This window comes from Podarcis liolepis, assembly GCF_965112155.1.
Source record: "Podarcis liolepis genome assembly, chromosome: 14".
Taxonomy (NCBI): domain Eukaryota; kingdom Metazoa; phylum Chordata; class Lepidosauria; order Squamata; family Lacertidae; genus Podarcis; species Podarcis liolepis.
The window spans coordinates 40,505,223-40,530,581 of record NC_139569.1 but is presented as its reverse complement, the minus strand read 5'-3'; the positions used below and the strand labels follow the sequence as shown (position 1 = coordinate 40,530,581).

At 43.9% G+C, this 25,359-nt stretch overlaps 3 protein-coding genes across 7 annotated transcripts in view; 1 reads left to right on the top strand and 2 right to left on the bottom strand.

The window, feature by feature from the left end:
• Positions 1-1,289, top strand: part of GALK2 (galactokinase 2) — a 65,688-nt gene extending 64,399 nt beyond the window's left edge. Inside the window, exon 11 of one of the 3 annotated variants that reach the window (XR_014519242.1) lies at positions 776-913. Coding sequence is in view for 2 of the 3 variants with exons in the window: in XM_083475891.1 (XP_083332017.1) it covers positions 776-983 (208 nt within the window). In the remaining variant the exon portion in view is untranslated. Of the gene's footprint in view, positions 1-775 lie in introns of all 3 variants that reach the window. The other 2 variants (XM_083475891.1, XM_083475892.1) reach the window with 2 other exon arrangements.
• The window catches only part of LOC310693470 (NAD(P) transhydrogenase, mitochondrial-like), a 963,907-nt gene that overhangs the window by 751,021 nt on the left and 187,527 nt on the right, over positions 1-25,359 (bottom strand). The window lies entirely within an intron of this gene.
• The window catches only part of FAM227B (family with sequence similarity 227 member B), a 116,434-nt gene continuing 92,355 nt past the window's right edge, over positions 1,281-25,359 (bottom strand). For all 3 annotated transcript variants that reach the window (XM_083475823.1, XM_083475824.1, XM_083475822.1), the window contains exons 11-17: positions 18,413-18,445; positions 15,937-16,001; positions 15,070-15,229; positions 6,623-6,701; positions 5,961-6,035; positions 2,630-2,699; positions 1,281-1,508 (exon numbers count right to left, since the gene is read on the bottom strand). In XM_083475823.1, coding sequence (XP_083331949.1) covers positions 1,398-1,508; positions 2,630-2,699; positions 5,961-6,035; positions 6,623-6,701; positions 15,070-15,229; positions 15,937-16,001; positions 18,413-18,445 — 593 coding nt within the window. In that variant the 3' untranslated portion in view covers positions 1,281-1,397. The remainder of the gene's footprint in view (positions 1,509-2,629; positions 2,700-5,960; positions 6,036-6,622; positions 6,702-15,069; positions 15,230-15,936; positions 16,002-18,412; positions 18,446-25,359) is intronic.

Here is a 25,359-nt window from a genome sequence, read left to right as displayed (position 1 = left end):
TTCCTGCCTGTTGCTATAAATGGAAGGAGCAGCTGAATCTTGAAAAGCGTGAGGTGCCTCATCCTGATGAGCAGAACTGTTCGGCATCAGGACTTTACCAGATTTGGAAATTTATATTATGACTACTAACTGGGCATAAACTAAAGGATCTTTGCTGATGAATGCTGGTAAACAAAATGACATATTTCTTCTGCCCCCCCCCCTCAGTGCTTACTTATATAAATGCTCTAAAACACTACAAAGGATTGCGAATAATTTTGCCTTCGATGCAGACAGGAACTTTTAAGCATCTGGTCGGCAGCAAAGCTTTAACGGGGGTAATAGGTTTAATTTAATAAAGGCCTGTTGGCTGCGCTTACTGTCTTTGATACACCTTTCCTCAGCAACCAGAGCCCTTCCGGTGCAATATAAGTCATCTGTTCTCCAAAACATAGGCGTAGAAGAATGAGCAAATGTGGTTCATTCGTGACCTCTCTTAATATTCATGCTGGAGAGGTTAAAGAGCCCCCTGCCTGTGCATTGGCTTGCCTGGCTGAAGCAGGCATAACAAGCGATTAGGTTGTGGTGGGGACCAGATGGGAAGCCCTTCAGGACTGAATTAAGCACCCCACCACCCTGTTCACAGTTGCCTCTTCCTACTCTAAGCTTCTAAAAACGAGATGAATTCCAAGGCACTTAAGCGCACTGTGTTCAAGTGGGCATGTTGCATGCGACACACACTCTCCGTTTGACTTACGGCTTCGAAAATCTCTTTACTTGCTTTTTGTTCTTCTAGGCAATTTGGAGCCATTGGGTCGCGCCTGACGGGAGCAGGATGGGGTGGCTGCACTGTGTCAATGGTTCCTGTGGAGAAGCTGGAGAGTTTCCTAGCACATGTGAAAGAGGCTTACTATAAAAACAATAACCAGAGGTTAGCGCTGGGAGGAAACAGCCTATTTGCTACCAACCCTGGTGGTGGAGCGACAATTTTTCTGGAGTCCTAAAGGATGTCAATTTTTTAAAGGAATAATCTGGGGCACTGTGAAGTTGGCAGGACTTCCTACGCTACAGTAAACAAATCATTTGTTTTTAGTATAATGAGCAACGTCCATTATTAGAATGCATTTTGAAAAATAATTGTAATAAAATTAAGAGTTCTATTAATTGTTGTGATGTATTTTACCCACAGAAATTATGCTTCTAAAAGAGATAATCCAAAACACTGATTTTTGTCTGGACTTTACAAAACTTTATTTGCCAAAACCTACTAATGTAAGAGAAAGAAATGAATCCGATGAAAATTTTTAAAATGCTGCTCTGTCTTTATTGACTTGAAGATAGTGGCGTATTTAATATCAAGTATGTCACTAAGCTTAATACACAGAATGAATCGGGTAGCTTTTGTTACACGTATCTTACTAAGGGAGGTCTTCAGCTGCTGAACTCACAGTGGATGTGGATGTGGATGTAGATGCGGATGTGGATGTAGATGCGGATGTGGATGTAGAATGGCATGGCTTTGGGGTTTCCTGTTCAAACAAAACACCAGAATGAACTGTTGAATTAAGTGGAGAAAATAACCTAGCATGTGAAATGGGGGGGGGGGGGATCTGGCTCAGTGCAATGGACCTTGTACACTTTTTGTGGGATTCATCAGCAGAGCTGAAGCATCCGCTGGCTCCATCATGCTTCCTTCTCCCACACACTCAGGGTAGAGAAAGTGGAACGAGAGCCAGGCAGTTAGTGAAATTCTCCTGCCATTTCTAACTTTGCCTTTCCATCTTAAGGGGTACCCTCAAAAAATACCGTATTTTTTGCACCATAACACTCACTTTTTTCCTCCTAGAAAGTAAGGGGGAAATGTCTGTGCGTGTTATGGAGGGAATGCCTATGAGTGGCATGCCTACGGATTTTCCTCCTCTAAAAACTACGTGCGTGTTATGGCCGGGTGCGTGTTATAGAGCAAAAAATACGGCATTTCCTGCAACAGGCACCCACCCCTGGACACAAGTGAAATTCTTCTGGCCTTGCAGTTAAATGCCCAGAGAAACCCACAGAAGGGGCTGGTGCCCACCTTCTACAGCCTTAATGAGTCAGAGTTTCAGTGTGCAAAAGCAGCAGGAGAAGAGAGCTGAGCCTGATCTTTTTGGGGTGGGGATCAGTCCATTGTGGTACTTGTAGGCTACCAATAGTTACCAGCCCTGTGACTGGGACAACTAGAAGCTGACTGGAGGAACCCAGAAAACCAAACAAATGCTGCAGATGGACTTCACGCTACAGGAAATACTAAATTGAGGTTGCTGCATCTCTGGGCAGTTAAAACCTGAATAGATTACTTCAGACATTACTGATCATTTTAAAGTTGGTGGGAAGGAAGAACTCTCATGTCCTTCAGAAATTCAGTGGAGTTGCTAGAGGATGGACCTGAATCCAGAAGTGGGCCAAAGATGCTGAGTGGGCTTTGGAGATGGTGCTTTCACCTTTTGCCTGCCCAGATGAAGAACAGGGAGACTTGAGTGTATGACTGGTATTGAATGGAACAGGTAGGGAAAGCACAATCTTCTGGCCAACTTAAGTAGGTTTTCCACTCTTTATCCAGGCCACAAGATTTACTTAAAAACTGAAAATGGTGATCTCAAAAGTGACATACCCTTTGGCTTATAAAGCTCTCTGTTTGCAGCCTTGATTCAGTACGCTTCTTAGTGATGGTTGCCAACATCCTAAGAAAAGAATAGAGGACATAGTATGATTCAGTAGAATTTAGCTCTGTGTTCCAGGGGCCCCTCTTGTCACTGGCTGCACTTTTGTAGAAAACCACAACGTCCCTCCTACTTTAGTCTGGTCAAAGTGACATTCCATTTCATCTGTCTGAATTTCTAGCATATAGGGCAAGCAAACACAATGTGCTGCTTTCTTCAAAGTTCATGTGCTACAGGGTGAACTATGTCCCATATATATGCCTGTCTTTATGACTAGAACATAACACTTCTTGAATCTTATAAATCAGGAGAAGTGAATAATCTAACACTTCAACTGTTTTCAACATACCAATAAAAACGAGTCTGCCACCATCTGGAATTTAGGATTCACCTTTGCCAGCTCATGTGTTAAATTCCATTTCTCCTACACTCAACTTTTGGCCCACATTGTTGTTATTTTTATTATTATCTTGGAACATTTTAGAAATTGAATAGGCTATGGAAGCTGGTGCAGAGTTCATAGCTCCATTAGCAAACATTTGCACCTTGTAAGGGACGTTTCTTTGCTTACTTATTGTTCTTATACCCCAGCCTTCTTCCTGCTGAAGTCCAGGATAGCTAACAATATTAAAACAAAATAAAATCTCATACAACAATTACAGTTGTCAACCATCCATTACCAATCCTCAAAGACACTGGGTTGCATACAATATTAGCCCTACTGAGAGTAGACCCATGGAAAATAATGGAAATAGCAATGGAAAATAATGGAAATAACTAAATATATTCATTTAAATGAGTTTACTGTGAGTAGAACTTAGTTGGATGCAACCCAATGGACAAGAGATTATTCCTCTTAATGTGTGCGCAGCTAGCTAACAAAGGCCTGGCAGTTTTAAGCTGATGCCTAATTGTTAACTGTATGAGGGACAACCGACTCTCAGATAGGAGTGGATTCCATTAGTGAGGGGGGTACTACAGAGAAAGACTGCCACATGCCATGCCCCCAGGCCTTGCCCACTGACACCACCACCAGGGTCTCCCCTGAAGACCTTAGAACTTGGGCTGGAAGGTATTGTTGGAGGTGCTCCTCTAAGCAAGTAAAGGTAAAGGTACCCCTGCCCGTACGGGCCAGTCGTGTCCGACTCTAGGGTTGTGCGCCCATCTCACTTAAGAGGCCGGGGGCCAGCGCTGTCCGGAGACACTTCCGGGTAATGTGGCCAGCGTGACAAAGCTGCTCTGGTGAGCCAGCAGCAGCGCAGCACACGGAAACGCCGTTTACCTTCCTGCTATAAAGCGGTACCTATTTATCTACTTGCACTTAGGGGTACTTTCGAACTGCTAGGTGGGCAGGAGCTGGGACCGAAAGACGGGAGCTCACCCCGCCGCGGGGATTCGAACCACCGACCATACGATCGGCAAGTCCTAGGCACTGAGGTTTTACCCACAGCACCACCCGCTCCTCTAAGTATTGGGTCTCAAATCATATAGGACCTTGTAGACCAGAACTAATGCCTTGAATTGGGAGGTGTAACAAGGAGCCAGTATAGAGTTCTAAGTATTGGTCTTGGTGCTCCATGTAACAGCCTGGCAGTGACATTCTGTACTAGCTGCAGACTCCAGAGCATCTTCAAGGTAGTCTCACATACAGCACATTGCAGTGTGTTGGTTGGCACCAGTCTGTCTCAGCAGAAAACAGAAAAGTGTGTACTGGACAAGCGTATTGGCAAGGCAGTGTCAAAAACGGTATTATTATAATTTGAATCCCTAATGTCCCAGTCCAAGAATGGTCAGGGCTGGGTATAAGCACTCCTTAAAGATTCCTGCATTGCAGGGGGTTGAACTAGACCAGGGGTCTGCAACCTTTAAGACAAAAAGAGCCACTTGGACCCGTTTCCGAAGAAAAAAACACCTGGGAGCCGCAAAACCATTGCAACATTTAAAGCATGCACGCCGCTGCCCTCCGATCTGACAGCGGGCGGGAAGGTGATGTCGGGACGGTGCGTGGCTAACGCACGCACTGCCCCTATGCGATGTCACAGCCAGTACAGCGCCCGCCACAGTGAGGAGTGTTGGGGCGCACAATGCGCCTCCTCCCCTCGCTAGTATCCGCCCCGGAGCCGCGGCAAAGGTGTAAAAGAGCCACATGTGGCTCCGGAGCCGCGGGTTGCAGACCCCTGAACTAGACGATTTTTAAGATCCCTTTCCAACTCTACAATTCACAAAGGCCACCTGGGCCTCCAAAAAATAGCCTGGAATCGAAGGAGTGTGCTCCCATGCTACAACCCTGATCCTGCAGAGGGAGTGCTGCTCTATCCAGAATAGGCTGACTCCCTAATGGCTGTGCCTGGGAACTACCTGTCCATAGCACTTCCAGCTTGTCAGCATTCAGCTTCAGACCTATTTTGCCTCCAGTCTCAACAACATCTGTTGTTCACCACTTACAGAAATTCTTTTATGAGTGAGCGGTATACAAATTTACTAAATGCACATTCATCATCTGGGAGGGGGGTGGGTGGGCAAACTGATTTTGCACTTATCTAGTTTGGCCCTCAGTTCCCTATGAAGAAGGATATAGAGTTTGACAACAGAACTCGTGCATTTCTAGCTGATGACATTAAGGGGCAACCCTGTCAGATGGGGTACAAATAATAAAATCAATCATCATTATCCCTCAACTGCCTTCACTTTTAAGTAGTGTAGCATGTCCCAAAAGTAAGATATAATTAACAGCACACCTATACATGTCTAAGGGACGCGGGTGGCGCTGTGGGTAAAACCTCAGCGCCTAGGACTTGCCGATCGTCAGGTTGGCGGTTCGAATCCCTGCGGCGGGGTGCGCTCCCACTGCTCGGTCCCAGCGCCTGCCAACCTAGCAGTTCGAAAGCACCCCCGGGTGCAAGTAGATAAATAGGGACCGCTTACTAGCGGGAAGGTAAACGGCGTTTCCGTGTGCTGCGCTGGCTCGCCAGATGCAGCTTGTCATGCTGGCCACGTGACCCGGAAGTGTCTTCGGACAGCGCTGGCCCCCAGCCTCTTAAGTGAGATGGGCGCACAACCCTAGAGTCGGACACGACTGGCCCGTACGGGCAGGGGTACCTTTACCTTTTATACATGTCTAACTCAGATGCCAGTCCCATTTAATTCAATGGAACCTACCTCCGGGTTAGAGATCCACTAATCAGAGCCAAATCATTTGGCCCTGGCCATTATGTTGCTTACATTCCTAAAGATGAGAGCCTTAACCTTTTGCTACATAAAAATATATAGTTAAAAGCAAACCTCTTGTATGTTTTGTTAACTTTTTGTCTCTGGCGTTGTAAATGTGCTAGTTCATCAGCACACTTATGTTCAAAGCTGAAAAGCAAAGCCATATGCATGACACACTTGCAATGTTATCCATAAGAACACACACACACTTTCACGCACCCCCCACTGTTTAAAACAAATAAAAAGCAAATATGGAGTTGTACATGAAATGCAGCAGGTTATCTCTGCTTTTCCAGTAAGTTTGCTTGGAAACCCAGCATTCCTCAAATCATTTGCTGCTGAGTAGCCCTGAAAGAGTGCCATTGAACAAGCCTTTTCTGGAGGGTGATCAGCATTGAGGATTGCAGCTATAGACATCTGCTATTCGTTATATGAAAATGAACAACTTGCACTGCCAAGAGTGACCAAAGTACCTGGGTGTCTGCAAGCTTATTGTGCAAGTTCATTGCTTCTCCCGAATCTGTAGTTTAGCATTAAAACACAGGAACATTAGCGGCAGATAATTCATAGAGCACATAGTGGGAGTGACTAAGGCAGCGCAATACGCCTTTGCCTTTTTGCTGCTTGGCAAGAAATCTAATTCATGCCATCCTCACGTGAGGTCCCCAAAGTACCCTCCAATTGTACACAGAGCTTTTTTCAAAGTAAAGACAGTTGCTTAATGAATGCAATACTTAAGAAAATCGTTGCGCCGTTTTTCTGCAATTTTGTGACTTTCTGCAATAGCATCTCTGTATGTCGGAGAAGCTGGTGTGCTGTTATTGCAGTCAAGGGAAATAATGTTTATTTTTCAGGCTTGTCTTTCTTTGTAACATTTATTTATAAGGCCAAGCTACAAAATCTACAACAAGCAAACATACATACATATGTGAATTAAGCACAAGTTAAGCAGACAGTCAAAGAAGAGAAACCATCAAGCAATTGTGACAGCCTGGTCTTATATACAAACTGCTTTTTGGACCGTCTAGAGGGGTTGGGAGCTGGGGGCACTGTTATACAGTGGTTTCGCTCCTTCCTCCTGGGCCGTGTTCAGAAAGTGGTTGGGGGGGGATGAGTGTTCAGACCCTTGGGCCCTCACTTGTGGGGTGCCTCAGGGTTCCGTCCTCTCCCCCATGCTTTTTAACATCTATATGAAGCCGCTGGGAGAGATCATCAGGGGGTTTGGGCTGGGTGTCCATCAATATGCAGATGATACCCAGCTCTACCTTTCTTTCAAATCAGAACCAGTGAAGGCGGTGAAGGTCCTGTGTGAGTGCCTGGAGGCGGTTGGAGGATGGATGGCGGCTAATGGATTGAAGTTGAATCCTGACAAGACTGAAGTACTGTTTTTGGGGGACAGGGGGCGGGCTGGTGTGGAGGACTCCCTGGTCCTGAATAGGGTAACTGTGCCCCTGAAGGACCAGGTGCGTAGCCTGGGAGTCATTTTGGACTCACAGCTGTCCATGGAGGCGCAGGTCAATTCTGTATCCAGGGCAGCTGTCTACCAACTCCACCTGGTACGCAGGCTGAGACCCTACCTGCCTGCGGACTGTCTGGCCAGAGTGGTGCATGCTCTAGTTATCTCCCGCTTGGACTACTGCAATGCGCTCTACGTGGGGCTACCTTTGAAGGTGACTCGGAAACTACAGCTAATCCAGAATGCGGCAGCTAGACTGGTGACTGGGGGCGGCCGCCGAGACCACATAACACCGGTCTTGAAAGACCTACATTGGCTCCCAGTACGTTTCCGAGCACAATTCAAAGTGCTGGTGTTGACCTTTAAAGCCCTAAACGGCTTCGGCCCAGTATACCTGAAGGAGCGTCTCCACCCCCATCGTTCTGCCCGGACACTGAGGTCCAGCGCCGAGGGCCTTCTGGCAGTTCCCTCATTGCGAGAAGCGAAGCTACAGGGAACCAGGCAGAGGGCCTTTTCGGTGGTGGCGCCCGCCCTGTGGAATGCCCTCCCATCGGATGTCAATTTAGAAGACATTCAGAAGACATCTTAAGGCGGCCCTATTCAGGGAAGCTTTTAATGTATGATATTTTAGTGTTTTTTGGTTTCTGTGGAAGCCGCACAGAGTGGCTGGGGAAACCCAGCCAGATGGGCGGGGTACAAATAATAAATTATTATTATATTATTATTAAAATAAGGATAGAAGTCAAGCATAAAAGTACCAGATTTTCTATATGGTTGGAGATACTAAGAATACTGAATACTGAAATATTGAATATTGAAAATGCTACATATATTGAGAATGCTAAGAATATTGAGAGTGGTATCTTAAAGCTGGGAGAAGAAGACATATAGTTCTATATTATATTTTGCTGTTCCAATAATTCATGAATAGAGCTCGTTTTTCAATAAATTTATAATCCTGTTTATTTTGTTTGGCTCTGAAATGGAATGTTAGTTTCCTTTTTCTTTCTTTCCAAAAGCCATTCTGTGACAGAAGGTGGTGTTGACATTTTCCACTGTCACTCTAGAGAGAAATACTTCTGGTGTTTTATGAAGCCCAACGCAAGTTGTAAATCAACATGTTGCATTTATTTCTTTAAATGGCACAATAGTATCATTTTGTGGGGGTTCAGTGAGCTGAGCAAGTATTTCCTCCCAGTGATGACTGGCACCCCCTGGGACTGGTTTGTTGCCATGCTCTCCGCTGCAGAATTCTACAAGGGCAGCACAGAAACTAAGGAGGAGGAAGCTGACAGTACTAATTCCAGGGCTGGTTGCAAGTAAGAAGGCAGGCAGGTGGAGGCTGGATGAGGTTGCTTCGGCAGGGCACCTTTGGCCTAATAGACTAGCCACCCCTGCTTTGTCTTAATAATCCCGTAAAGGTAAAGGGACCCCTGACCATTAGGTCCAGTCGCAGATGACTCTGGGGTTGCGGCGCTCATCTCGCTTTACTGGCCGAGGGAGCCGGTGTACAGCTTCCGGGCCATGTGGCCAGCATGACTAAGCCGCTTCTGGCAAACCAGAGCAGCGGACGGAAACGCCGCTTACCTTCCCGCCGGAGCGATACCTATTTATCTACTTGCACTTTGACGTGCTTCCGAACTGCTAGGTTGGCAGGAGCAGGGACCGAGCAACGGGAGCTCACCCCGTCATGAAGATTCGAACCGCTGACCTTCTGATCGGCAAGTCCTAGGCTCTGTGGTTTAACCCACAGCGCCACCCGTGTCCAATATGATAGTATAAAACCAGAAAATGTGGAAGAGGCCTGCTTTTATTGGATTCCACAGGAACATAAAGAGCTGGTTTATCATCATCATCATCATCATTTATTATTTATACCCCACCCATCTGGCTGGGTTTCCCCAGCCGCTCTGGGCGGCTTCCAACAAAACACCAAAATACAATAACCTATTAAACATTAAAAGCTTCCCTAAACAGGGCTGCCTTCAGATGTCTTCTAAAAGTTTGGTAGTTATTTTTTGTCTTTGACATCTGGTGGGAGGGCATTCCACAAGGCGGGTGCCACTACCAAGAAGGCCCTCAGCCTGGTTCCCTTTAACTTGGCTTCTCGCAGCAAGGGAACCACCAGAAGGCCCTCGGACCTCAATGTCCGGGCAGAATGATGGAGATGGAGATGCTCCTTTAGGTATACTGGACCGAGGCCGTTTATACCATATACGCAGGTATAAATCAGAGCTGGTAGCATGAATACGTTGGGATGAATAGGAGCTTAATATTCCTTCTCTCGAGGAAACTAGAGAGAGAAAATTTGCACATGTGTGGGCAGAATTTCTACTAAAGGTTATTTTAAAAAAGAGTGGCAATGTAATATTTCATTACAGATTTACGTTTTCCTTTTAAGAAAAGGAAATATGCCCCATTCTGCAGATTCTCCTAGGAAAGTCCCAATGAAATGCTTGAGGCAATGACTGCGGGGCAGCAGTTCCCATTAACATGGCTGGGGGTGGCCGAAGCAGCGATGTCCGAGCCAGCAGGGCAAGGCACCTGCGCATGTTCCGACAGTGCTCTTTCAAAACTCCCAATCGTGTCGCAGGTCCTGTGCAGGAAGACATCTGCGAGATCGGTCTGTTTGTCTTCCCGAAGAATAATATACAAAGCATTATGATGCATTTTTAAGCAAAGCCTCGGGAGGGAAACTACAAGCGTCTGCATAAAATTGCTTCAATCTACCTAAATATTATCGTTTCTTTATACCAGTGGTGCATAACGCAAACCACGCCAAGGACCACTTTTACGTTTTTTATTAACCCAAGAGAGATGCGCCAGTATGCAAACCATAGAAAAAACATTTTTCTTACAATTTAATAATTTCCTTTTAAACCCATTCAGTTAACCTCCTTTCCTCTGTGTCCCATAGCATACTCTTTCCTCCCCTCTCGCACCACAGGTCTTTCTGATCTGAACCATTCTCCATTAAGTCTCCTTAGCTCTCTCTAGACAACCGAAGACAGGTCTGCAGTTGCTTCTTTCATGGTTTGGGGTGGCCATTGGGCAAGATGCTCTCAGAAAGACCCACCTCTTCCTCCTTCTCCTCCCCACCACTGCTGCTCACCTTTTCCTCTGGGCTGAATCCACAGTACAGCAGCACCTTGGTTCTCGAACCTAATCCTTTCCAGGAGTCCGTTCGACTCCCAAAACGGTTCGAAAACCAAGGGGCGGCTTCCAATTGGCTGCAGGAGCTTCCTGCATTCAATTGGAAGCTGTGGAAGCCACGTCAGATGTTCAGCTTCCGAAAAACGTTCACAAACCAGAACACTTACTTCCAGGTTAGCGGCGTCCGGGAGCCAAGCTGTTTGAGTACCAAGATACCACTGTACAGTGGTACCTCGGGTTAAGAACTTAATTCATTCTGGAGGTCTGTTCTTAACCTGAAACTGTACTTAACCTGAAGCACCACTTTAGCTAATGGGGCCTCCCGCTGCTGTTGTGCTGCCAGAGCACGATTTCTGTTCTCATCCTGAAGCAAAGTTCTTAACCCGAGGTACTATTTCTGGGTTAGTGGAGTCTGTAACTTGAAGCATATGTAACCTGAAGCGTATGTAACCCGAGGTACCACTGTACTTTCTCACTATTATTTGGGCATGCACAATCTGCTCTACCAGGGGCGAAACTAGGTTTTATTTCACCCGGGTCAAAGACCCATTTGGCACCCCTATGAATGCACTTGCCTACACACATACTGTGGCTGGGAGCCTCAATGGCATCCCTCTGGAGGCTTCACCTGGAACAAAAATCCCAATAGCTACAGGTCCGCTCTACCTGCGTGAAGGCAGCCAGTGGGAGAGAAGGGTGTGTGTGTACAGTGTTCAAAACTTCCATTGTTCTAGGCACATTTTGCGACAGAGAGTTCCATTAGCACCAGCAATTTCCGAGCTCTGGGCGCGGCACTGTGCCTAAGATTTCAGAGTGGAAGGAAATGAGGTCCTTTTTCTGCCTCCCCATTTCCAGCTACTCTGAAGATTGGAGAAGAGACCGTCTTAAGAATATTAGGAGGGTGGGCAAGGGAAGGACTAGACCACATGAAAAATGAACATAATATTTTAGCTGCAATTCATTCCTTTTCAGCTTTGTATTCTTGTTATATATATATTAAAAAACGAGCCTAGACATTCCATTGTTGCACCTATAGCCTAGGCTTAAGGTACCATTTAGCTCCTAGCTTTCATATCTCAGTTTCTAACACTGCTCTTGTATGCGGAGCGATGCGCCAGGGTGAAAGAGTGAGAGAGATGATGGGGAACTGGGTCAACTCCTATGTCATTGGTCTCTGTGAAATCAGTTGGGAATCTGAATTTAAAGCCTGGAGGCATGTGGAACCTTAGCTTTAAAGGGAAGCTCTGTAACACAAGTCAGATCTCTCATACCATGTTGCAATAAACCATCATCTACTAGCAGGTATGCCCCTATTCAGTGTTTCAGCCAGCCAGCCAGCCATGCCCCTTCCAGCTGACCATTCTACCCCCTTCCCCCATTTCCTATTTTTCTTTTGAAAAATTACTAAACAGGCAGTCTTCACTGGAATGTTTATTGGGGTGTGCAACACCCTGCCCTTAAATTTATTTTTTTTTAAATACCTCTGCAAGTTTTAGATGCCTCCAAAGCACGCTAATGCCTCCATCCTGTTTTTCATTGGCCTCATTTTGGTTACAGTCCTGTTGTCACCTACCACCTGAGTCAACTATTAGAAGGAAGAACTGGACATATGAAGGCCCACACAATAACTAGAAATATCTGAAGAAGTGTGCATGCACACGAAAGCTTATACCCAGAACAAACTTAGTTGGTCTCTAAGGTGCTACTGGGGGACGCGGGTGGCACTGTGGGTTAAACCACTGACCTAGGGCTTGCCGATCGAAAGGTCAGTGGTTCGAATCCCCACGACGGGGTGGGCTCCCATTGCTCGGTCCCTGCTCCTGCCAACCTAGCAGTTCAAAAGCACGTCAAAGTGCAAGTAGATAAATAGGTACCACTCCAGTGGGAAGGTAAATGGTGTTTCTGTGCGCTGCTCTGGTTCGCCAGAAGCGGCTTAGTCATGCTGGCCACATGACCCGGAAGCTGTATGCTGGCTCCCTCGGCCAGTAAAGCGAGATGAGCGCCGCAACCCCAGAGTCGGCCACAACTGGACCTAATGGTCAGGGGTCACTTTACCTTTACCTTAAGGTGCTACTGGACAATTTTTTAATTTTTATTTTATATATTTTGACTGCGTCAGACCAACACGGCTACCTACCTGAATCTAAGAAATATCACAAATGCAAACACACACAGTTCCCATTGCTGATGTAGCAGCCAAGGGAAATAAATACACCAGGAAATAGTATGTAAAATAAATAAGGGCCCCAAGAAAGGATTTACCAAATTTCCTTAAGATAAATCTAGGGCTGCAGAGAAGAGCCACAAAACAGATTTGATACAGCTATGTATTATTATCCGAGAGGAATCTGATCGTGGTAGGCTTATGTTAAAACCAAGAAAAGTCACACTACGATTAAACTCATTTTTGAAAAGTCCTGAACTCAGAGAGTTTTTCTTCTCAGGTAATTCCTTGTAAGAAAACCAACAGTGTCAGAATCAGAACAGAAGATTATGTTTACAAAGCCTTTCCTTTAGATACTCCAACAAAAACTTTCCAAAAGAGTTGATTTATATCTTTTCAGCTGGATTTGTTTTTAAAAGCCAGTAGCAATTAGAAGTTGGATTCTGATGAAGATGCTGACATAGGATAATGGTTACTGGCAGATCAAATACATGTAACTTGAAGATTTGAAGCATAGTGAAATATGCGACCTCAGCTGTCCAGTTCTGAAAATCCAGGAATGATACAGACACACTGGAAAGTGTTTGGAAGCCAGTAACAATAGTTTTAGATGTAGAAGGCAGAAGGACTAGTACCTAAATCTCCAGAAAGCAGTAACACTCACAGGAGCAGATAAAGAAAAGATGGAAACTTTCTTCTCTGTCTCTCAGGGGCAAACCTGTAACCGACCCCCTTCTTTCCCTCCAGACCTATAAAGGGCTTTTTGCCCAGCTCTGAGCTCTGATGAGTGTCCAGCATGAAATTCTGAAGGCTGGCCGAAAACTCACTGGAAAATGGAAGCTACTGCGACTAACAAAGATGAGAGCAAAACTGAAAAGTTGGCGCCAACAATGCAAGCTGGGAGAGGATATCTGAAAACATACACTCACAAAAAAGTCTTGCATTCTAATAATAATAATAATAATAATAATAATAATAATAATAATAATAATAATTTTTATTTATACCCCGCCCTCCCCAGCCAAGGCCGGGCTCAGGGCGGCTAACAAGCAATAATAAAAACAAGTTGAAAAGTCTAAGCAGATTCTGAAATGAGATGGGTGGTGTTCAACCTACAATTACTATAACGAAGTAGCATTCTGATCACAGATCAGTCTCTGAATCAGTCATTCTACAGAACTCATAATAAAGCATATCAGTCTGTTAATGTATGATGCCCCTGACTTCTAGCATTATAAGAGATGGAGAAAACCATTTCTCATCCATTTTCTCCAAACTATGCCTATTTTACACACTTCTACCATGTTGCCTCTCACTTGCCTTTTCTCTAAACTAAAAAGTCCTGAATCCTGTAACGTTTCCTCTGAGGGGAAAGGTTGCTCCTGTGGAAACATTTTGGTACACGGGAGAGCAGAGCAATAAGAATTATCATTAAAAAAAATGCTTGAGGGAATTCAGGTATTAATCTTTATTGGGAATGGTTACCTCTGCCCAAATCCAGACTTGTTGGAAATGGTTATGTGTGTAAGACTGAACAAAAATTAATTAAAACCCTCATCTCCAAAAACCCTTCCTAGTTTAACCAAAGGAAGCCGGCACAATGACTAGGCACTGCACCTTAAAATCATATGAAATGAAAGGGATACAGCCTTCGACCCGGTACTAGTATTATAGCCAAAACCCAGTGTGTAAACTCTCTTAAAGGTTGGCTAGGTTATAGCAGGGAATTTTCAAGCATTACAATTCATGTTGAAGTTCAGGTTCCTAAATAGCACATTCTTAAGATCCTGGTGTCTAATCCAGATGTAGTATAGGAACACATCATTTTGGACAACTGGAATGTGTTCCACCATAAGCCAGTGGGCAAACTCAGGACTTGAATGCTGCCAGAGGGTTTGGTGGCTCAGTTTTTTTTAAATTTTTTTGCCTTCAGGAAACTCATTCCAGACTGATCCATCTGCTCAGGAACACTAAGATCAGCCATAGAACTCCTTGTGCATTGCAGCCTCCCCCCCCCGCACATTGCAGATCATTTGTGGTGAGCAACATGCCTTTTGAGTAACTAGCCTGCCATTACTAATTGAGAAACTTCCTGATCAGAATCCCAGGGTTCTCTGGAACACAGTTCTAAATCAGTAGATTATAGATGAGAGACACTTGGATCCTGAGATATGATTTAGCAGCCCAGTTCAGATATCATCTGGTGCAAATGGGAAAAAGAAGTTGCAGCAACTGATCCCAAACTCTTAGTTCGCCTTGGTGAAAAGGAAAACCAAATCTTCAGAAGTGCAGGCTTAAAATTCTTCCATTCTCAGCACTGCACCCACCTAATATCCTTTAAAAAACCGAATTCATCCCAATTTTATAAATCCAGCTGAAGTTACATTTTTATTTTTAAAAAGGATATGGTACTTTGCAGATTTCAATGTGATTAATCCTGTAAGCCCGCATGTTTGCTAAGGTGTTAGATATTCCATGCATCTTAAGGTAATATACGACCAGAGGACTTTGACCACCAAGGTTGAACAGTGAACGCTGGAAGTCTGGGCCATCTCCAATATAATGTGACTGTAACAAAGGGAAAAAGAATCTTACAATGCACCTTAACATAGATCACAGTGCACTGTAAATGAAAGACAGTACGTGGTAATAAAATGGGGAAAATAATGGACACCCAGCACATTTTTCCTAATAACCTCTAATAAATTTTCAGGTAAAAAGTTCTGCTCCCTTCTCTGGTTGCTGCATAAAGCCTGTGGGCAATGGGTTGTATCCAAAGTTCCTTGCCTGCTGGAGCAAGTGGATAAGTGAGTTTTAATATTGCATGACAGAGGAATCCAGGGCCAAAGCCATTATCATGAAAACTCATAGTGCAACATTATTGCACTATGCAATCAATCCTGCAACAATGTTACCAGGCCAAACTGGAGCCTCCAGCTGTTTTGGGACTACAATTCCCATCATCCCTGACCACTGGTCCTGTTAGCTAGGGATGATGGGAGTTGTAGTCCCAAAACATCTGGAGGGCCAAGTTTGGCCATGCCTGGTTATGTGGTATTTTGTGCAACAATGTTCTACTGGATGTCAGTGATACAAGTATACTACTCAGTGACTTCAGAATAATTTTAGAAGAAAAAGATTTGGGAGCTAATGGGATATAAACTGCTTAACGGCTCAGCCTTCTCCAAACCACCAAACCAAATAACCATTTCCATCTCAACAAAGCAACCTTTATTTTATAATGCATAAGGCAGATACGAGGATCAATCGCCTACCTCTGCCTTTTTCTTTGGTGTTACCTCTACTTCCTTTGATTCTTCTTTTTCGAGCTGAAAGTGCACTGCACAAAAGAGAAACACAAGTCACGAAATCCCTGCAGCCACAACGAGCCAGAAGCAGGTGGAGCTGCAGAAAAAGCTGAGGAGGACACGTCAACATTGACTCCCCAAGGATCATTTCACATTACTATTAAGTGTTTGGCTAATTTCCAAGGGGAGTCTGGATTCTGGTGTACATCCCTGATAAGTTCAGCTGAAAATGATTAGATAGCAATTGATTGGCAAGAGCTCTGCAAGTCAGCGTGGACAATACTGGGCTAGTTAGGCTACTTGGGAAGTGGGTGGTGCCTCTTGGGCTTGCTGATCAGAAGGTCAGTGGTTCGAATCCCTGCGACGGGGTGAGCTCCCGTTGCTCTGTCCCAGCTTCTGCCAACCTGGCAGTTCGAAAGCACACCAGTGCAAGTAGATAAATAGGTACCGCTGCGGCAGGAAGGTAAAGGGTGTTTCCGTGTGCTCTGGTTTCCGCCACGGTGTCCCGTTGCACCAAAAGCGGTTTAGTCATGCTGACCACATGAATCAGAAAGCTGTCTGTGGACAAACGCCGGCCCCCTCGGCCTGAAAAGTAAGATGAGTGCCGCAATCCCATATTCGTCTTTGACTGGACTTTGACTGGTCCAAGGGTCCTTTTTACCTTTTAGTTGGGCAAATAATTTGATTTGGCAGTTTTCCATATTCCTTAAGCTGTATTAATTTTAACTATAATTACCAGAGTCCCCTTCCCCCCACTCCAAGCTGGAGCTCACCAGAGCTCAGCTCCAGCAGTTCACAAGTGGGCGCCATTGCCGTTCTAAAAGAACAAGGGAGAGGTTCATGGTGAGCTCTGGGACCTCTTTTTCTAGAAAAATGGCACTGACTATCATAACATCAAGTATGGGAAAAGATCCTTTATAAATTCTGCTCAGTGGCAAACAGACTTAATAGCCCATCAAATGCCATCTCAGATATCAGAAGGTGTAAGTGACAAAAAGAGATTTCACGAAGAGGCAAGATGTTCTTGCAACATCAAGTTATCTGCTGTGGCATGCATTCAAGGTTTCCAAAAAGCAGTGTTTTCACAGCCTTCATTGCAAGTTGATCAGAATCTGTTCTGGAAGTCTGTTTGACTTCCAAAACGTTTGGTAACAAAAGCGTGCTTCTGATTGGCTGCAGCCAATCGGAAGCTGCGGAAGCCCAGTCGGAAGTTCGGGTTCCAAAGAATATTCGCAAACCAGAACACTCACTTCCGGGTTTGCGGCGTTCAGGATCCAAGGTACGACTGTATTATTATTTTCTAATTTTTTTAATGCCTCATCTTTTAAATTCTGTTTGTCTGACATAGCCTTGCACGTAGAATAAGAACATCTTACAAACAAGGAGGTTCTGGATGTTCACTTCTTAAAATTCTCATTTTTAAATGTAGGACCTTCTTCAGTGCCATTATCTAGACTAGCCTCTCCAAAATGGTGCCCTTGAACTACAACTCTCATCAGCCAGTGAAAAGAAATAACTTCTTCATGCAGCTCGTAGTTCGGCTGTGGAATTTGCTCCCAACAATTGTAGTGATAGCCACCAACTTGGACAGCTTTTTAATAAAATAAATAAAATAAAATAAAATAAAAACATGGAGAGGAGGGCTTTCAATGTCTACCACCAGTGCCAGATTTATTTATAAGCTAAACAAGCTATATCGTAGGGTCTCACTCTCTTGGGGGCCCCAAAAATATTTAAAGGGGGGGGGGACTGGATGTACATTTCCAAAATATAAGATAAAAAACAAATAAAATAAAACCTACATGCAGCAACCGTGTTTGGTGTTGTGTTGTGTAGGCTTCTATGATGCCCCGCCTGCTAGCCTGCTTCCTAAATTATCACATATAAAGGGCCCCAATTACCTTCAGTAGCTTAGGGCCTCATCAAACCTAAATCTGGCCCTGGCTACCACCCATGATGGCTACATTCTACTTCCATTGTAATGGGTGCTTTGCTTCTGAATAACAGTTGCAAAAGGTTCTGGGGACTAATTAAGCATTTTATTGCTGTTACAGTGGGGAGTTTAATGGGGTTGCACCTAGTATGCAGAGGCTCTTTGGCGGAAGTTGCTGAGACGTCACCTGATGGGAGGATATTTATCTTGACCTACTGCAGTTCTCCAATACTTTGCAACAATGGTGAACTCATTGCTCAAAACAATGGCAAAAAATAAACGCATGATTCCAGGGCATGTGCAGAGCTCCAGCTGAATCTTCTTGGTAACACTAATATGCCGCTGTACCTAATCGCCATTTGTCACCTTACAATGAACGGGCTATAAGTGAATAACGGGCAGTAAGAATATAGCACCCAAACACACAATTTGATTTCTTATAGATGGTGCCCCCTCCCCTCTACTTCGTATATCATCACAGTCAGTTTCATGCCCACTTTTGGATTTTACCTTGAGGCTGATCTGCAATCGGACTCCGGCTCCCTAAAATACAGAAAATAGGTTTCAGTTTTGTATAGAGATACTTGTCCTTAGTGCATATGTGGTAACTATATTCAAGATGAGATGGCTGCAAAAGTTGAAAAGATAATGTTAAGGAAGCACAGAGGAGATACTTCCCTGTTATGATAAATTAAGATTAATTAAAATACTTTTGGGATTTGTTAAACCTGTCACTTGTAAATCACAGTTTCCTGGTTTGGGTGTAACAGGAAACTGTGGTTTTACATACCCCAGACATTTTGCATTATGAAAGTGTGAGAGGAGGGAGGAGGGAATAAAGGAATGCATAGGTAAAACACTTGTTCATGTCATGGTTTATTAAACTGGTATATCTGAACTGGACCATAGAAACAGTCCTGCAGTGGATTAAATGTTGATGTGGAATTGCCAAAGATCGACACTGACAGCCCTAGACAACCCAAGCTTCCGCGTCAAGATTTTCCATTATGTGTACTATTTTTTGAGAGGGTTACTGTTTTACAGAAAACAAATGGCATGTTTTAAAGAGATGCTCGTGCAACAGAAGGTTTCAACCCAACTACAGTATCCTTGGCATGTCCATAGGTTTCCCATATTGCTGTACATGCAATTGAAAATGACCAGGTATCTTGTGCATGTTGATTTTACATAGGACACTCTATGCACATGCAAGTGGACCAGCTCTTTGTACTAACACAATTTAAACTTGCATTCATTTGTGATGGGTGTTTGAAGATGAACTGCTTTGCCTGCAGCAAGTTATGATCACTGGAAGAAACAGTCATTACAATAGCTCAACAGTCTTTTGAAATACCCTTTTAATAAATTCCAGCTTCTTTTCAGCAAGTTTTCCTCTCTCAGTCTAGAGTGCTGAGAATGGATACCACTCACATTTACGCCCCCAGCTGTTTTCCAAGGCCGTATTTACCTCTGTTGCACTTTCTACTTCATTAATAATCTTGGCAGATACATAATTTTGACTAGAGAAACACAATCGCTTTTAAAGAGACATTGTTCATTTTGTCCATAAAAGGGCTGTCCATATTGAACTTTTGTACCATGAAGAGCTCTGTATTTGAATAGCTGCTGAACAACAAAAAATAATACCGGCCTTGATCCAGTTGTGTGTTTTGCTCAGCAGCTGAGGTTGTAGGTACAGAACTCTCTTAAGATGCAGCAATCACAAATCCAGCTCATCCTGGTCTGCTTCCTAACCAATTCATTGGTGCTGCTGCTGATTTCCTGAAAGAGTTCTGTATGTGCAGCTGGACTATGTGTGCAGAAGCCACCTGCCATTCACAGTTTCCCATTCAGTTAGGGAATATGCACCAAAGCTTCACTCATGCATCTATAGTCCCTATGAGGATCGAGGTATATTTGAAATAATAGCCAACAAATTACCTATTACTGTTGTAGCTTGGGATGGAGAACCTCTGCCCCACAGTCTAGGCTTAGCCCACTAGGCATCCCTATTACCTGCCCGCCCTAAACTTGACATCATCCAGGACTGTTGCTCCTTCCCAGCATTGATCTTCGAAGCAGCCCTGCATTTTTCAGTGCTAAGCATCATGGACTTCCTCCCACACCAATTGATGTAAAGGAAGAACAGTCTAGCTTGATTCAGCTGCTCTATTAGCAGCATTTTTTTGTTTTTGTTTTTTGCTGATACACCAAAAAAGGAAAAATACAAACAAAACAGTGATAAAGACAATATTAATTACAAATCAATAAAGCAAAAAGCGGTCCTTCGACTATAGATCCGATTTCCCATCCATTCCTTGTTTCAATTATCTATTATTTGTTGCCGCCACACATTTTGATCTTAAATTAACTAATTATTGATTTATCTTAGGTTTCCTATCTTTCTCAAATCTACTACTAAAGTTATTCAAATGCTGCGACAGAGTTTAAACTACTCTAATTGATTTTCAAATAAACTTTGAAGACTTCCCATTTTGAGATAAATTCCTGTTTTGGTTTGTTCTTTCTTTTTTCTGATAAACTATCTAACTCCGCATAATCTGTTAGCTTTTGGATCCATTCATGGGTAGAGGGGATTTCATCACTCTTCCACTTTGTAGCGATAAGAACTCTTGCTGCCACTGTGGCGTATGAAAATATACTCTTCGTTTTTTGCGGGATATCCAAATCTGTGATCCCCAGGAGATAAGCTTCTGGTTTTCTCTTAAAGGAAATCTTTATTGTTTTTTATATTTCTAAGTGGATACTCTCCCAAAATGCCTGGATTTTTTTTGCATAGCCACCACATGTGATAGAAAGTGCCTGATTCATCTCCACACCTCCAACAATTACTTGGGACATTTTTGTACACCTTTGACAGTTTCCAAGGTGTTAGATACCATCAGTGTTGTTTTCTCTTAAGACATAACGGTTTGTGAATTTCCAATTAATCTTCCACAAATTTTCCCACTGTGGCATGGTTATTGAATACCCAAAGTCTTGTGACCACTTAACCATGGCCGCTGTGACCTCCTCCTCCTTGACTTCCCATTAGCAGCATGTTAATGACCTGATGTCATTTCTGACACACATTTATTGACAGGTGGGTGGCCCCACCCACTTGTCAAATTTGCTTCGTGATGGAGTTCTTATGACCACCCATGTTGCATCTGATCTAGGCATACAAGCAATGGTGTTTTGATAGTCTGCTGCCAATGTTCTCCTTATTGATGGAGTCTATCATCAATCCTACCCCCAACCTAGGGCAAAATCCATCTTGCAAGATTTACAGGTTTGAAATCATGCCCATTTTCAGGGTTTATGCAAATACACATTCCCCCCCCCCCGAAAGAGATATGTAAGGTAAGAGAAGGGCCATCTCCCTCAGAGAAGGTTTGTTTCTGATGTAAACCACAGTCCCAGCAGAAGTTATTTTCCTTTGCAGCAATTAAAACATTTTGCTGCTTTATAACATTGCAATGATGAGAGAGCCATCTGGCAAATTTCCCCCCTATTCCAATATAGTAGTTTATAGCTTTTCAGCTGTGGTAGCAAGCTGTGCCTTCGAACAATTATTGTTGGGGTGATGGTCTCCACTGGGTTTAACAAACTTCCCAAGCCGGTGTGGTTAGATGAAATGTAGGTGTGGTTATATGTGTGTGTGTGTGTGTGTGTGTGTGTGTGTGTGAGAGAGAGAGAGAGAGAGAGAGAGAGAGAGATGATGCTCTGAATGTCCAGTGCCAACATGTGCAGCTGCAGCTGGTGGTAAGCCTAACACAATTCTGGAAATGTATAAGCATTTCTATGGGGATTTGCCTTGAGTGAGCTACACATCCGTTGCATTCTTCATCACTGTTTCAATCTTGATGAAAACTCTGCAGATACTATCAATCAATCAATCATCTGAGAAAGGAGGGGCCGTAGCTAAGTGCTATGTGTGCATGCATGCAGAAATTCACAGGCTCAATCCCTGGTACTTTCTGTTAAAAGGAGGAGGTAGCAGGTGTGACGTTAACGTATGAGAGTTCTGGAGGTGAAATAGTTAAACAGGTTACCCAATCAGAACCCAGGGGGGTGGAGTCAGAGGGACTATAAAACCAGTTCTGGGAGGGGCGAAGGGAGGAGTTCGTTGGGAGGTTGGTTGGATTGGGAGTGAATTGGAATAGAGTCTGTGGGGAGGTTGAGTCAGTGTAGAGAAATAAGCTGAGTCAGGAACAGTTAGGAGCTAGAAAGACAAGTACACTGTATTTTTCGCTCTATAAGACGCACCAGATCACAAGATGCACCTAGTTTTTGGAGGAGGAAAACAAGAAAAAAAATATCTGAATCTCAGAAGCCAGAACAGCAAGAGGGATCGCTGCACAGTGAAAGCAGCAATCCCTCTTGCTGTTCTGGCTTCTGGGATAGCTGCACAGCCTGCATTCGCTCCGTAAGATGCACACACATTTCCTTTTACTTTTTAGGAGGGAAAAAGTGAGTCTTATAGAGCAAAAAATATGGTAAATATCTGAGAGGTGGTTTAGTGAGTGAGAGCAGGTAGCGGAAGTTATAGGTCTGGATAGGCACCCCATGATTGTAATTGACCGATACCGTTTATGAAACCACACGCTTGTTAAACTGCAATAAATAAACATAAGTTTATGTTCCAATTTAACCCTGACTGGACTCAGTATTGTACCAGGTAGGGCCTGGGTAGTGGCAGCGAGAAATAAAGTGGTGGCACAGGGATCAATAGATGGTGAAACGTCCGGGGACCCTGTGTGATCGCCACAGCGGGTGATAGAAAAAACCTCCCGCTGAGACTCTGGAGAGCTATAGATACTCAGAACGCTGGGCTAGATGAACAAATAATCTGGTATAAGGCAGCTTCTTACTTTCTTACGAGAAGCAAAATCTCCAAAAGATGCAGGACTTGCTAGGCATTGGGAACACAATAAAGCAAACATGCAAAAGTTTGAAAAAGAAATGAAATAATACTCAAACCAAAATATTCAAATGGCACTACCTCCACGTACGAGCCCTTGGGTGCCGTCACTCATGTGGAGCAGAGCAGTGGTCTGTACACAGTTCCCATAGGTGGGGCTGAATAGACAGGCCAAAAGATAAAGTGATTTAGACTGATGGCAGAGTTTTTTATTGTATGTCTCTAAGGAATGGTACATCATTCCTTAAATAATATTTTTCCAAGTGTCATCATGACCCCAAGTGCCTTCTGTGGAATGACAACTCTGGAGCAAAGATCAGTCAGCAAGAGATGATGGGCAGGCCACCCAGAGAGATTGTGTCGCTGCTGGCCTCCAGAACATTTTTCCAGTATATTCTGTGCTAGGTAATAATTGGATCAGTATTCTCCAACATCTGCTGCTGGTTCAGATCTCTTAACTCTCCTTTTTCCAATCTGACAAGCCTTTTGAATGTAATTAATTCTCTTCAAATTCAGTCTGATAGAGAAAGTGATCTGGTTGTCTTGCTTATCTTGTAGGGCTTGAAGATCAGTTATGGAGAGAAACATATGGGAACAATATTGCTATTTTAACAATAACTCTTCAGAGGAATTTGTAGAACACATTTCGCATAGATGAGAAGCCAGTTCAAAAGAATGCCTCTATAAGGCAATGTTGGTGCTTTAGAAAACACAAAATAGGGAAAGGTTAGCTGAATGATATGTGCATTGAAACTTTGAAAGCGAATTATACTAAATCAGTAACCATCAGAGGTGGGAGTAAAAATGAGAACGATTTTCATGGGGATGTGGTAGTCTAATAATTCCTTCCACCATTGGGGATGCAAAAATAAGATTGTCCCATACAGCTGTGTTTACATCCTGGAAAACAGAAGGTGGGCAAAGCTGGAACAATCCCTATTCCTTGCCACCTCAAAAGGTCCCTAGCACAGGGAGCTTCAGCAAGACGGGGATGCTAGGAGTCAGGGACCAATGTTGCTTCCAGCAACTAGAAGGCTCAGGATCTTATAAATTCTGGCCTCCTAAACCACACCCTAAATACAGCTACTGGCAATGAAGGAGTACTGGGGATTGCATATTCCCATGCACCCCCTTACTCACGAGTAGACTGACAACTCTGGGCCCACAAGCAAATACTGTGTTGTCGCTCTTTGACCTGGACCTGAAGTGGCAATCTTGAGGTCGGGGATGGAGTGCTCCACCAACTCCTCTTTCACTTCTGGGGTTTTTTTTCTCCATCAGGTATCAATTCAGAGAGCCCCTCAGGGCATCCTCAGCATTGGATTCAGGGAGGCCTGCTTGCTCCTCAAGGTCCTCGACCTGTGGGGTGTCTAGTACTTCCTACGAAGACTTAGTGCCCGGTACCGGGTTGGTGCTAGGCATGACACTGCCCCACTTTCACTTTCCAAATTGTGGTGATCCTGACCGTACTTTTTCAGTACAGAGGACAAAACTTCAAGCTACAGAGCTTTGTTTTTACTCTTGTTTGTGTAAGTCACTTTGAGTTCCCCTGTCTGAAATAAGACTACTAATATAATAAATAAATAAATACATAGTATAGCATCAGTGGAAATAACATCAGGGGTGGGGAGTGTGTGTGTGTGTGTGTGTGTGTGTGTGTGTGTATGCAGTGCTTTTTCTAAAAGAATGTTTAGGGGTACTCTCATTTTCCTACTCATATTGAAATACTACCCCCTCAATGAGGCCAAACTTAGATTCACAAAATGTTTAGGGGTATGCGTACCCCTGCACCCCCCAAAAAGCACTGTGTATGTGTATATACGTAAAAGTATTTCTGAGCTGCCAGCTCATAAGAAAATTTCTTGGCAGCATTCAATAAAAGCATTACAATATCATAAAATTACAAAATACAGAACAAATGACTTTTGCTGAATCAAATCAAATCTCTAAAAAGACTTAGCAAAAAGAAGATGAAGAAGTTGTTTCCAGCAAGAAAATAAATGTCAAAAATTGTTGGGTCTGTCTGATTTCCATAAAAATAATGTTTCAAAATACTGGTGCCATGATACTAAAAGCCTTACTGTGTACAGAAACCACATGAATATGGGATAACTGTGGGGCAGTCAGGAGAGTTTCTCCAGATGATCACAGTGATCTGACCGGGGTATAAGGGATAAGGCAGTTCTTCTGGGAACCTGGTCCTAGGCCGTTTAGGGCTTTATTCATTAATAGTAATACCTTGAACATGGCTTGGTAATGTATTGGCAGGTAGTGTAGAGCTTTTGGCACCAGTGTAATATGCTGACATGCAGCTGTTCTTGCCAAAAGCTGGGCTGCAGCATTCTATACTACTTGCAATTTCTGAACCAACCTCAAGGGTTCCACACAGTGTATTACAGTGGTTTTCCCAGTAGTGATGTATGGAAGTGAGAGTTGGACCATGAAGAAGGCTGATCGCCGAAGAATTGATGCTTTTGAATTATGGTGCTGGAGGAGACTCTTGAGAGTCCCATGGACTGCAAGAAGATCAAAC